Here is a 12,150-nt window from a genome sequence, read left to right as displayed (position 1 = left end):
AGTTTAGTTTTTGCACACAATTCTATTGATTGACATGCCAAATAACCACTTCTGGTTATTGTGTGAGGTTCATGAGCCAAAAATGCTCCGATTCCCACACTGAAGTAATTTTGCCTGAGAACGTTGTCATATAGGGCTGCTTTTTCAGCACTCTGTGAATGAAAATGACTCTTCTCCTAAGGTAGGGTGTAAATTCATGACTTTCCAGATTGAATTACACCACATAATTTGTTTAGTACATTTCCTCAAAATGCACAGATGACTATTTCAAGTATTAGGTATACAGGTAATGTTTGCCCCTAGCAAAAACTTATTTAGCTTACTGATGGGAGAAGTTTGGGTAAAATTGATATAAAGTGCAACAATTGCTGCTACTTTTCTACCCAGGCTTGTTCTGCAGTTGCATGATTTAAAAGGATCCTTCCTACACAGGTCACTGCTCAGTGCTGAGAATTTGAATCATGTGGTTATCCTACCTCTTCGACAAACATTTCCCCTGAATACTTTTTGGAGCTCCCTAGTTACAAACCCCACTCCAGCCATCATTTGCAATTCTCATTAGCACCAGAAGCAGATCCTTTCTCAAAACTAAACCTCCGCCCTGCATCCATTTCTAATCAGCAACATAGTTGCCTGTTTTACAATTCTTCATTTCCTGAAAAGGCCCTGAAGTTATGTGATTTCCTTTGCATTCTTTGTACCAGTGTTGCATATAAAGTCTTCCCTGATGAGTGAAGCTAATTCAATAGTTTCCTGTGCCTTTGGCTTCATTGTCTTGTGGTGAAATGATTGAATGATGCACTATTGGAGGGACAAAGAATCTTGTTCAATTTGCATCCTTATCAAAATTCCAATCTATTTACTTTTCATTGTGTTCGAACGATGGTGAACTGCTTAAAATTAGAAAATAGTGTGAAGCTCATTGGCTTGAATCTTAAATTGTTTCTCTTTCCACATATAGATTTACGTATAATTATTTGTACCTCTTGTGCTGCCTAATGTGAAGACAATTCCTAACTTGCTGCTATTTAAAGTTGATAGAATATCCTGTAAAATTACCCACTTAGATTGTTTTGCCTCTTACTAATACTGTTGGTTTGTTTCTTGCAGGGAAGGAACTGGTGCAATTTGCTAAAAATCAACTTGATGGTTGCCAGGATTTCATTTACAGTGACTCAGACACTTCTGAGATGAGTGAAACAACAGATGGTCGCAACTTTGAACAAACGCGATTGTCAGTCCTGTCAACAGACAGTGGCATAGTTAGAGATTGTGGGGATCCAACTGTTGGGAATGATGCATCACCTTCGAGGTCCAGTGACAGGAATCAGACCAAACTTTCCAGAAAAGGCTGCGTGAAGAAAAGAAACCACGATTCTGAAAATGTGCTGTGTTTTCCAGATATTTATGACAATAATGCAATAAGCAATGATATGACTCTTCATCGGAAGTTTGGTTGCAATGTGATGTCATTTGGCATCAAGCATCTGAAGCCCAACACTGCCCGAGTCATAGTAATTGGAAATGACTGCATTTTGGGAAGATTAGCGAAGGCTTTTCATTCCTTGAGGTATTTATTAAAATAAAAGCCAGAATTTGTGAAAGCAATGTTTAAAATAGAAAAAGCTCCACTTATTGTGGGGATCCACCACCTGCTTCCAGCTTTAGTCTCCTCAATATCAGTAAGACTCTGATAATCCATCATTGTCCGAACTCACTGCAGATCTTCTGGTCAATTGGATGTGATATCTATCAAGTACTTCTGTTAATTTACTTTTTTATTTGATAAACAGAAGGATAATATTTTTCATTGAATCAGGTAAGTGGGTTAGGAGTTCAGGAAACAGGCCCTGGTTAGCAAAATGGTGTGCAGGATCCAGCATCCTGGAGCAAGGGAAACAGGGCCCTGGTGAGTGGATAAAAATGAGAAATCAGGGTCTTGATGAGTGGAAGGAAGTGTAAGAGTCTGGCTATGGGATCTGGGGTGTTATTGCATGAGAGGAGAGTGGGGAGGGAGTGTAGTAACATTACCTTTCAAGACAGATGCAGAACCATCTGGATTTCCAAATAGGTAGAGATAATCAGAATTTTGCTGTATGCAGTTTGTCTATTAATTTTTATATTAAAATATGTGGTATCATTTATTAATTAAATCATTTCTGGCCTTCTCCTTTCAAAGAGCAATGTCATTCCTACATCTACCCTGTAAACACCTTAAAAACTTTGTGCTTGTCCACCAAACCTCCAGCATCTCGGTCAAGCTTCACTAAAGTCAGTTCTTAGCATCCAAATACTGCCGTCTTATTTGAGACAATTTTTGAAAATGCCTTTTTTATGTTGTGGGCTCATGTTACACTTATGATGAGAGATTCACATAATTTTCAAGTTTGGGAAAACCATCACAATCAGCCTGTTATAGCAATTAAGACATTGCCATCTCTGTTAAGACAGTAGAGCAGAATTAGGCCCATTGAGTCTGTGCCATGGCTGATTTAATATCCCTCTCAACCCCTTCTCCTGCTTTCTCCCCAAAACCTTTGATATCCTTGGATGTGCAAGATGTGCCATTTAAAATTTTCAGACATTATGGTCAGAAACTAGGTTTTCCATTTAGTTATATTTTGATAGAATCAACTCCTATTAACATTTCTACTCCCAGAAAAACTCTTTCAGAAATGTGACAGAAGTTCAACAATTTCCCCTTCCATCCATTGATTTCTTTTCGGGAATGTACCAATGAATTTATGGTCACAAGTAAATGAGTTTGAAATGTTATTAAGTTTACTCACTGCTGTTAGATAGATTTGTCAAAATCAGTAACAATGCTACAAAATCAACATATTTCTGTTTCCTAGGAAAAGAGAAGCACGAAGAGGCATTCTGACCACAAAACTGAACTTGCTGTTCTACTACATTCCTGTAACTAATGAGAAGCAGAGACCCATGTGTGCTGGGCAGGTGTGTCTGTTCTATATGTCACTTACTTCCTGAAATACAAGCTGCGACAGGAAAACAATTCTGATTATTACTAATTGGATATAATTGTTCCTTGCTAACTGCATACTACCACCATATGGTCAATTCTCTGCATGCTAGCATGCAATTTACAGAACAGTTAATTTTATTTACTTCTTTCTGTGGTGTTCGACTATCACTGGCAAGGCTTGTGTTTATTACCCATCACCAATTGCCCTCGAGAAGGTTACAGTGAGCAGCCTTTTTGAACCACTGCAGTCTTTTGGGGAACATCTATCTGCACATTCGTTTAGATTTTACACAGTGAGTGGTGGGTGAATGGAATGCCCTGCCATGGGAGGTGGTAGAGGCACGCACATTAGGGACATTTAAGAAACTCTTAGACAAGCACATGGATGATAGAAAAATGGAGGGCTGTATGGGAGAGAAGGGTTAGATTGATCTTAAGCGAGGTTAAAAGTTTGGAAACAACATCATCGGCGGAGGAGCCTGTGCTGTAGTGTTCCAAGTTCCATCTATGAATTACATAGAATAGTCCAGCACAGTACAGGCCCTTCGGCCCACAATGTTGTGCCGACCCTCAAACCCTGCCTCCCATATAAGCGCCCACCCTAGATTCCTCCATATACCTGTCTAGTAGTCTCTTAAACTTCACTAGTGTATCTGCCTCCACCACTGACTCAGGCAGTGCATTCCACGCACCAACCACTCTCTGAGTAAAAAACCTTCCTCTAATATCCCCCTTGAACTTCCTACCCCTTACCTTAAAGCCATGTCCTCTTGTACTGAGCAGTTACGTTGAATCAAATTGCTCAGTCAAATATTTTTACTTATAATTCACATGAACCTACTCCTGCCAGCACCAATTTAATTCTTCCTTGTGTTTTTATCCAGCTTCCTCTCGAAAATATCTTTGATATTTGCCCCAGCATTCCCTTTGGAACCAAATTTCACATTCCAAGTGTTTCCTGCATAAAGTAAAATCTTCCTTATTCCTAATTGACTTCATTCACTCGTATGCCAGCAAGAAAACTAATCTCAGGGATGTATATGGTGACATAAAGGTACTTCGATAAGAAATTTACCTGTAGCTGTCAACTTTCCATGTACTGAATACATTTGCATTTTGGTGGTAGAGGTCACAGGTTTGGGAGATGCTACCAGTGTATCTCTGGCACACCTCCCAAACCACAGCCACTGAGCAATTGTTTGGAATGGTTGATGAGCTAGCAGTAGAGCAGGCTGTGCACTCAAAATATGAACTCGGAAGGTCCGATAGCACCTATGGAAATGAATAAACAGTTGATGTTTCAGGCCGAGACCCTTCTTCACGACTGGAAAGGAAAGGGGGAAGACACCAGAATAAAAATGTGGGGGGAGGGGAAGGAGGCTAGCTCAAAGGTGATAAGTGAAGCCAGGTGGGTAGGAATTATAAAGGACTGGAGAGGACAAGTTGTCTTGGATGGTGTTCCATCTCTTAAAAAATATCAGAGCTGCATTCACCAGGCAAGTCCTTTCAGGCCCTTTGAAGGGTTTGCTGATTTGTCAGAGCCAATTTTTTTTTAAAATTTAGAGTTACATCATTGTAACAGGCTCTTCCAGCTCAACAAGCCTGTGCCGACCTATTACACCACTGCGACCAATTAACCCACTAACCCATATGTCTTTGGGATGTGGGAGGAAACCAGTGTACTCGGAGGAAATCAATGCAGTCCAGGGCAGAACGTATAAACTCCTTACAGACAGCAGGAGTAATTGAATTCGGGTCACTGGCGCTGTAAACTGTTACGCTAACCACTATGCTACCATGCCATCCCAAAGTTTATGTATGTTCAGCTGCAACAAACAACTTACTTGCAGCATCACAGATGCTTTGCAGCAGATAGACAACATTCTCTCAAACAAGTATATGCAGTTCCTATAATATTGTAGTTCTGTGGGCAGCACGGTAGCATACTGGTTATTATAACACTTTGCAGAGTTACTAATCAGCGATCGGGGTTCAATTTCTGCGCTGTCTTAAAGGAGTTTGTATGTTCTTCTCTTGACCATGAGGATTTCCTCCGGGTGCTCCAGTTTCCTCCCACATTCAAAAGACATATAGGTTAGGGTTAGTAATTGTGGACATACATAGCAAATTTTCAGACTGTTTTGGTCACTGACACAAACATTTCCCTGTATGTTTCAATATGCATATGACAAATAACTCTATAATCTTTCTCTTTTTAACCAAGCTCTAAAATCATTTGCTTTAGCCTTAATACTCTTTGAATAAAATAAATTCATACCAGTCCATCATTTCTGATGTGTTCATTATTTTGGCCCTGCCTGTCTTTGCAATAAGACTTACCTGACTTAACCTCTATCTTCTCTTTCAAGGCTCCACCGCCAGGCTGGGTAAACCCACTTGAGGAACACCAGCAAATCTCACTACCAGGATATTAGTACATCTCCAGTTTAGGTTCAGACCTTCTTTCTTGTATAGGTCCCACCTGTCCTGGGAGATATCCCAATGATTCATGTACCTGAAGTCCTCCATTTTACACCAAATGTGCATTCAACAGTCTGCGCAGATTCAGCATGTCATCTAAAACCTTGACAAACTTCTATAGATGCACAGTGGAGGGTATCTTGACTGGTTGCATCATGGCCTGGTATGAAAACACCAATGCCCAAGAACGGAAATGCCTATAAAAAGTGGTGGATGCAGCCCAGTCCATCACAGGAAACGCCCTCTCCACCACTGAGTATATCTACAAGGAGAGCTGCCATAACAAAGCCCAATACATCACTAAAAACACCACCATCCAGGCCATGCTGTCTTCTTGCTGCTACCATTAGGAAGGAGGTACAGACCAGGTTCAGGAACAGTTATTACCCTTCAATAAAAAGGCTCTTGAGCCAACATGGATAACTTCACTCACCACGATACTGTACTGATCACTGAACACAAGCTACGGACTCGCTATCAAGGACTCTACAACTTGTGTAACATACACACAAAATGCTGAGAGAACTCAGCAGGCCAGGCAACGTCTATGGAAGAGAGTAAACAGTCAACATTTTAGGCTGGAGAGAAGGGGAGAAGTCAGAGTAAGATTGTAGGGGGAGGGGAGGAAGAAGTTACGAGATAGCAGGTGATAGATGAAACTGAGAGATCGGGAGAGGGTGAAGTAAAGAGCTGGGAAGTTGATTGATGAAAGGGATAAAGGGCTGTGCAAGTGGAAATCCAATAAGAAAGTATAGAAGACCATGAAAGAAAGGCAAAGGAGAGGAGCACCAGAGGGAGGTGATTGGCAGGTAAGGAGATAACATGAGAAGAGGGAAACAAGAATCGGGAATGGTGAAGGGGGGTCAATTACTATAAGTTTGAGAAATCGCTACCCAGACAGAATATAAGGTGTTGCCCCTTCTATCTGAATGTGGCCTCATCGTGGCAGTTGAGGAGGCCATGGGCTGACACGTCGAATGGGAATGTTAAGTGGAATTGAAATGGGTGGCTATAGGGGGACATTGCTTTTTCTGGCTGACAGAACGTATGTGCTCAGTGAAACAGTCTCTCAATCGACGCTGAGTCTCACTAATATACAGTAGGTCATATTGAGAGCATCGGACACAGTAGATGACCCCAACAGGCTCACAGGTGAAGTGTCGCCCCACCTGGAAGGACTGTTTGGGGCCATGAATGGTAGTGAGGAGGAGGTGTAGGTGTGTCACTTGTTCTGTTTGTAAAGTTAAGTACCAGGAAGGAGATCAGTGAAAGAACAATAGAACAAGGGATTTGCATAGGAAGTGACCCCTGTGGAAAGCAGAAAGGGGGGGAGGGAGGAGGAATAGACTTGCTTGGTGGTGGAATCCCGTTGGAGATGACGGAAGTTACGGAGAATTGTGTGCTGCATGTGGAGCCTAGTGCGGTGGTAGGTGAGGACAAGAGGAACATTATCCCTGGTGTGGCGGTGGGAGGATGGCAGATATGTGTGAAATGGAAGAGATGCAAGTGAGGCCAGTGTTGATGGTGGAGGAAGGGAAGCCACTTTGAAGAAAGAGGACATCTCCTTTGTTCTGGAATGAAAAGCCTCATCCTGAGAGCAGATATGGTGGAGCCAGAGGAATTGCAAGAAGGGGATGGCATTTTTACAAGTGATAGGGTAGGAAGAGGTATAGTCCAGATAGCTGTGAGAGTCAGTGGGTTTATGAAGGATGTCAGTAGATAGACTGTCTCCAAGGATGGAGATAGTGAGAACGAGAAAGGGGAGAGAGGTTTTAGAAATGGAATAAATAAATTTGAAGGCAGGGTGGAAGATGCGGGCAAAGTTGATGAAATTGATGAGCTCCGCAGGAAGCAGCACCAATGCAGTTGTCGATGTAGCGTAGGAAAAGTTGGGGGAGCAATACTGTTGTAGGCTTGGAACGTGGACTGTCTAATGCAGCTGATAAAAAGGCAGGCATAGCTGGGACCCATGCAAGTGCCCATGGCTACACCTTTGGTTTGAAGGAAGTGGGAGGAGCTGAAGGAGAAATCATTGAGAGTGAGGACCACTTCCATCAGATGGAGGAGAGTGGTGGCAGAGGGGAACTGGCTGGGTCTGTTGTCCAGAAAGAAGTGGAGAGCTTCACATACACTATCTGCCAGAAAAAGCAGGATCTCCCTGTAGCCACTCATTTCAATTCCACTTCCCATTCCCATTCTGACATGTCAGTCTACTGCCATGATGAGGCCACACACAGGTTGGAAAAGCAACAACTTGTATTCCATCTGTGTAGCCCCTAATGTGACGGCATGAATATTAATTTCTCCAAATTCTGGTAATTGTCTCCACCCCCTCCTTCACCATTCCCCATTTCTGTTTCCTTCTCTCCCATATCTCCTTACCTGCCCATCACCTCCGTCTGGTGCTCCTCCCCCTTCCCTTTCTTCCATGGTCTTCTGTCCTCTTCTATCAGATTACCCCTCCTTCAGCCCTTTATCTTTCACCAATCAACTTCCCAGCTCTTTACTTCACCCACTCGGTTTCATCTATCATCTGCCTTGTTCTCAGTTTGTTTGTTTATTTATTCATTCATTCATTATTATTTGGCTCTTTTGTATTTGTATCATTTGTCTTTTGTGTATTAGTTGCTTGGCAGTCTTTATGTGTAGTTTTTCATTGATTCTATTGTATTTCATTGCACTATTGTGAATGCCTACAAGAAAGTGAATCAGCATAGTATATGATACATATACATACTTCAGACTAAATTATGCCTCAGTATTATCATTGAAAATCTTATATGCATTGTCAACAAGGCTATACTGTTCTTCATTATTTGAACACAAGTATAGATGGTTATTAATGGGCATAAATGCAAATATTTGATTTAAATAAATAGGACATATATTCAATGATTTTTTTATTGGCTTGTGCATGCAAGGACTTCATTAACGCAGCCTTTGGATAATCAGAGTGTTGCTAATAGAACCTTTAGGATTTCAACATTTACTGACATATGCAATTTCCACACATTTCTAAAAATTTCACCCCATGATATTGGTGAGCATCAGCTGCTAAGCATTGTTTGGGACAGTATCATGTTTGGAATATGGGAACTAACTGAATTTAAGTAAGAAATTCCAGCCCTCTTTATAGGATATTGATGAAATACTCTGGTAGATCCAAAGAAGTTAATATTGACTGTGTTGCAGTAAGTTAATAATGTCATTTTGAAAAAAATTAGATGTACTGTTAACACTTCTTAATTAGTAAATACTGAAAACTTTATAATTCATTTTTAGGTCAAACATTTACTACACCATGACCTTTCTTGTGAGCTGTCCAGGTACTTGGGCAGCGTAGATCCATGGTATAACAGCAATATCAACAGCCTGCGCAACATGATACCTGAACTGGCTAAAATGGTAAGGACATGCCTTTTGGATCTTATTGTGTACACAAACAAATATTACATGCTATGGAAAGAGATTAATAGGCTATTTGTGAAAATGACAATTTCCTCCTCCTCGAAGTTAGTGTCCTTAGATTTTTTTCTGTTGCCATAGGTACTAAATGCTGTATGCTCACACTAATAGAAATAGGGCCACAAAGCTCCTAACTTGCGTGGAACATACACAAAATGCTGGAGGAACTCAGCAGCTCAGACAGCATCTATGGAAAAGAGCAAACAGTCAACGTTTAGGGCTGAGACACTTCATTAGGACTTGGGTAGCAACATAATGTTGACTGTTTACTCTTCCATGGATGCTGCCTGGCCTGCTGAGTTCCTCCAGCATTTTTTGTGTGTTGCTTTGGATTTCCAGCATTTGCATATTTTCTCATGTTTGTGACACTCCTAACTCAGGTTACTGATTATTTTATGATTGGTTGATTAAGTGCTAAGTCAATGGCTTCATGAATCTATAACCCTCTCTGGCACCAAATACATTTCTGCAAAAAATTGTAAATTTATAATTTTGTGCTTTTTGATAAATGAAGTAGAATACTTTATGTAAGTAAGGTCTGTTGTTACATTTTGTACCTCATTATTTGGGTGCAGGTGTAACTAATTTTGTGATAATTGCATGTTTCATTTGGCAAGCACAAAAATCAACATGGCAACAGTGCTAATTACTTGCCTTGTGAACTAGTTGTCAATAAATGAGAAAATGGACTGTCAATATGTGCTAACAGTAATGTGCATTGTCACTGCTCTGACAATGCACATTACTGTTAGCACATATTCATAGTCTATGTTATCTTAGAGTGTCTGTCATATATTGAAACTGCAAAATTGATCATTTTTAATAATACTTGAAGTCTTAAACTCATCTTTCAGAGAATAAATTTGGAACTATAAAAGTGCAAAGTGAGAAAATATTCTAATATGATGTAAAATCAAAAAGGGGGGTGCAAAATGAGAGTAGCTTCAAGCAAAAAGGCTGATGCAGTACTTTTGTAATATAGCCCCTGATTTTAAATCAAAGATGTAGCTATGAGTTGAGATTGAGGTGAATGTGTCCAAATGATCTCATTTGAAAATATATATTTTGTTTATAAAATAACCTCTTGTGAGCAGTACTGGATTTATTTTGAAGAGGATTTGAACTCTTATTTATAATCTGGCTACACTGATAAACAAAACGTTAATGTGAGATAAAATTACAGTCTTGAACAAATGTGCGTGATCTTAGGGGTTCAGATCAATCTGTAAAGCATTATTTAATAAGCTGATGTGTGATCATATTCCTTTGTCACTATTCTAAGATATTATCGCAATCAAGATTTGATATACTGTATTTGTTAATGTAAAAGAAGGATTTCAAAGTGAATACCCAACATATAAATTATTAACAATGCTTTGTCAGTCATTTAGTTATCACATAAATTCATTAATTTTCTATTTCTGGCTGGGTCATTCATATTAAACCATCCAATATAATATGCTTGTTCTAGTAGTTAAAGCAGAACTGTTGGGAACAGCTTTAGAGTTGTGTTGAAGAAATAGCCATTTTGTGTTAATTGCAGCAGTAAGCTTGGTACAAAATAATTGCAAATGCTCATTGTTGTGTTATTTATTTTGGTGTACAAAATGCAGCCAAGTACTGTACTGTATGTCGGTATAATTAACAGCAAAACTAAAGTACGAAAGAAGCTAATGAAGCAATCAACACGCAAATAGCTCAAAACCCTTACAATTAATTGGTTAATTATGTTTTAAGTGAGGAGTTTTTAGATTTTTAAACATTAACCCAACTAAAAATAACAATTAAAAATCAGATTTATATCTCCTGCTAGTTAAACTAACAAGTTTAAAATGATTTTTGCAGTCTACAACATCTGGACAACAGTCTGGCGCTGATCCATTTATTGTGGATGTTGCTTCATACTATGTACGAATGGGGTGTCAGCCTGTTTGCTTTCAAATCTACAGTGTGAAGGTACGTACTTTTATTCCAATATCAAGTGACATATTTGACCCAGTTACATAATACTACAATTGTACTTCTGTTGAACTGACCAAAAATTGAACAACGTATGTAGGTGCTGAATGAGCTTCCCACTTCATTAGAAAATTATTTGTGCCTGACCACTCAGCCATATTTTCTGACGTGGCAATTTAGGTTTGTATGTAGAGTGACTTTTTTAAAGTCTGTGTGAACCTTTGCTCTTATAGTTAAGACACTGGTAAGTTGCTGATTAACTTTTGGGACTGCATATCTTCAAGTTCAAAATCTATTTTTCACCATTTACAAAGTGACACTTCACAATGCACCAGCAAGCCTCCATGTTTGCTTTTTAGTCTTTTATGGCTTGTGGATATCGTTGGCAAGGCCAGCACGGACCAGGCATGATGTCCAAGGCAATTTGAGAGGTTATTTAAGTGACAACTGTATTAACGTAGGTCTGTACACCCACATAGTCCAGAATTGGCTAGATTTTCACAACTGTTGGTTGGTTTCACACGCATCATTGCTGATGGTAGATTTAATTCTATGTAGTTTATTTGGTCAAAAGGCAAACTGAAATTACTCAGTTAAATTTTATTTATAATATTTTCCGTTTCCTTTTCTACCACAGCTTACCTTTTCAGATGAAACAGAGGAAATTGTAGATGATGTATTTCTTATTCAGCTTGAGGCTCAGTTTCCAGAACAGAAGTGTGCCAAAGGTAAGTTATTCTTCTAAAACTATCAGATACTTCATTGCTATAGAGCAATTACTAAAGTGTATTGACATTACTGAGGAGGAATTCTTCACCTAGGAATAACAGTTCCATTCAGTTACACTGAGGGAATAAGTGACAGTTTTTTTTAAGAGATACAGCAAGGTAACAAGCTAATGAGCTGATGCCGTCCAATTACACCTATCTAACCAATTATCCTACTAACCTGCGCGCTTTAGAATGAGAGAGGGAACTGGAGCACCCAGAGAAAACCCACGTGATCAGATGGAGAATGTACAAACACCCCATAGACAGTGGCGGGAATTGAACCCTGGACACTAGCATCGTAAAGCAATGTGCTCACTGGTTCGCAACCATGAGGTTATTCATTATGAGGTTAATATTACACAAATAACTACTTTGCTTTAAATTTGAAATGACAATTTATTGAATATTCAAACATAAACAAATATTCTGTCTGAAATGAAGGAAAATATGAATTGAATTTAAGTTACAACATTAAGAAATAAGTTACAT

At 39.5% G+C, this 12,150-nt stretch overlaps 1 protein-coding gene across 4 annotated transcripts in view; it reads left to right on the top strand.

Annotated features, from left to right (window-relative positions):
* Nucleotides 1-12,150, top strand: part of LOC140187208 (phosphoinositide 3-kinase regulatory subunit 6-like) — a 114,840-nt gene that overhangs the window by 71,684 nt on the left and 31,006 nt on the right. For all 4 annotated transcript variants that reach the window (XM_072242282.1, XM_072242281.1, XM_072242279.1 and 1 more), the window contains 5 exons: nt 1,111-1,570; nt 2,856-2,958; nt 8,750-8,872; nt 10,778-10,888; nt 11,529-11,619. In XM_072242282.1, coding sequence (XP_072098383.1) covers nt 1,111-1,570; nt 2,856-2,958; nt 8,750-8,872; nt 10,778-10,888; nt 11,529-11,619 — 888 coding nt within the window. The remainder of the gene's footprint in view (nt 1-1,110; nt 1,571-2,855; nt 2,959-8,749; nt 8,873-10,777; nt 10,889-11,528; nt 11,620-12,150) is intronic.

The sequence above is a fragment of the Mobula birostris genome, chromosome 24 (genome assembly GCF_030028105.1).
Source record: "Mobula birostris isolate sMobBir1 chromosome 24, sMobBir1.hap1, whole genome shotgun sequence".
NCBI lineage: Eukaryota > Metazoa > Chordata > Chondrichthyes > Myliobatiformes > Myliobatidae > Mobula > Mobula birostris.
This window is presented reverse-complemented; position numbering and strand designations above follow the sequence as displayed.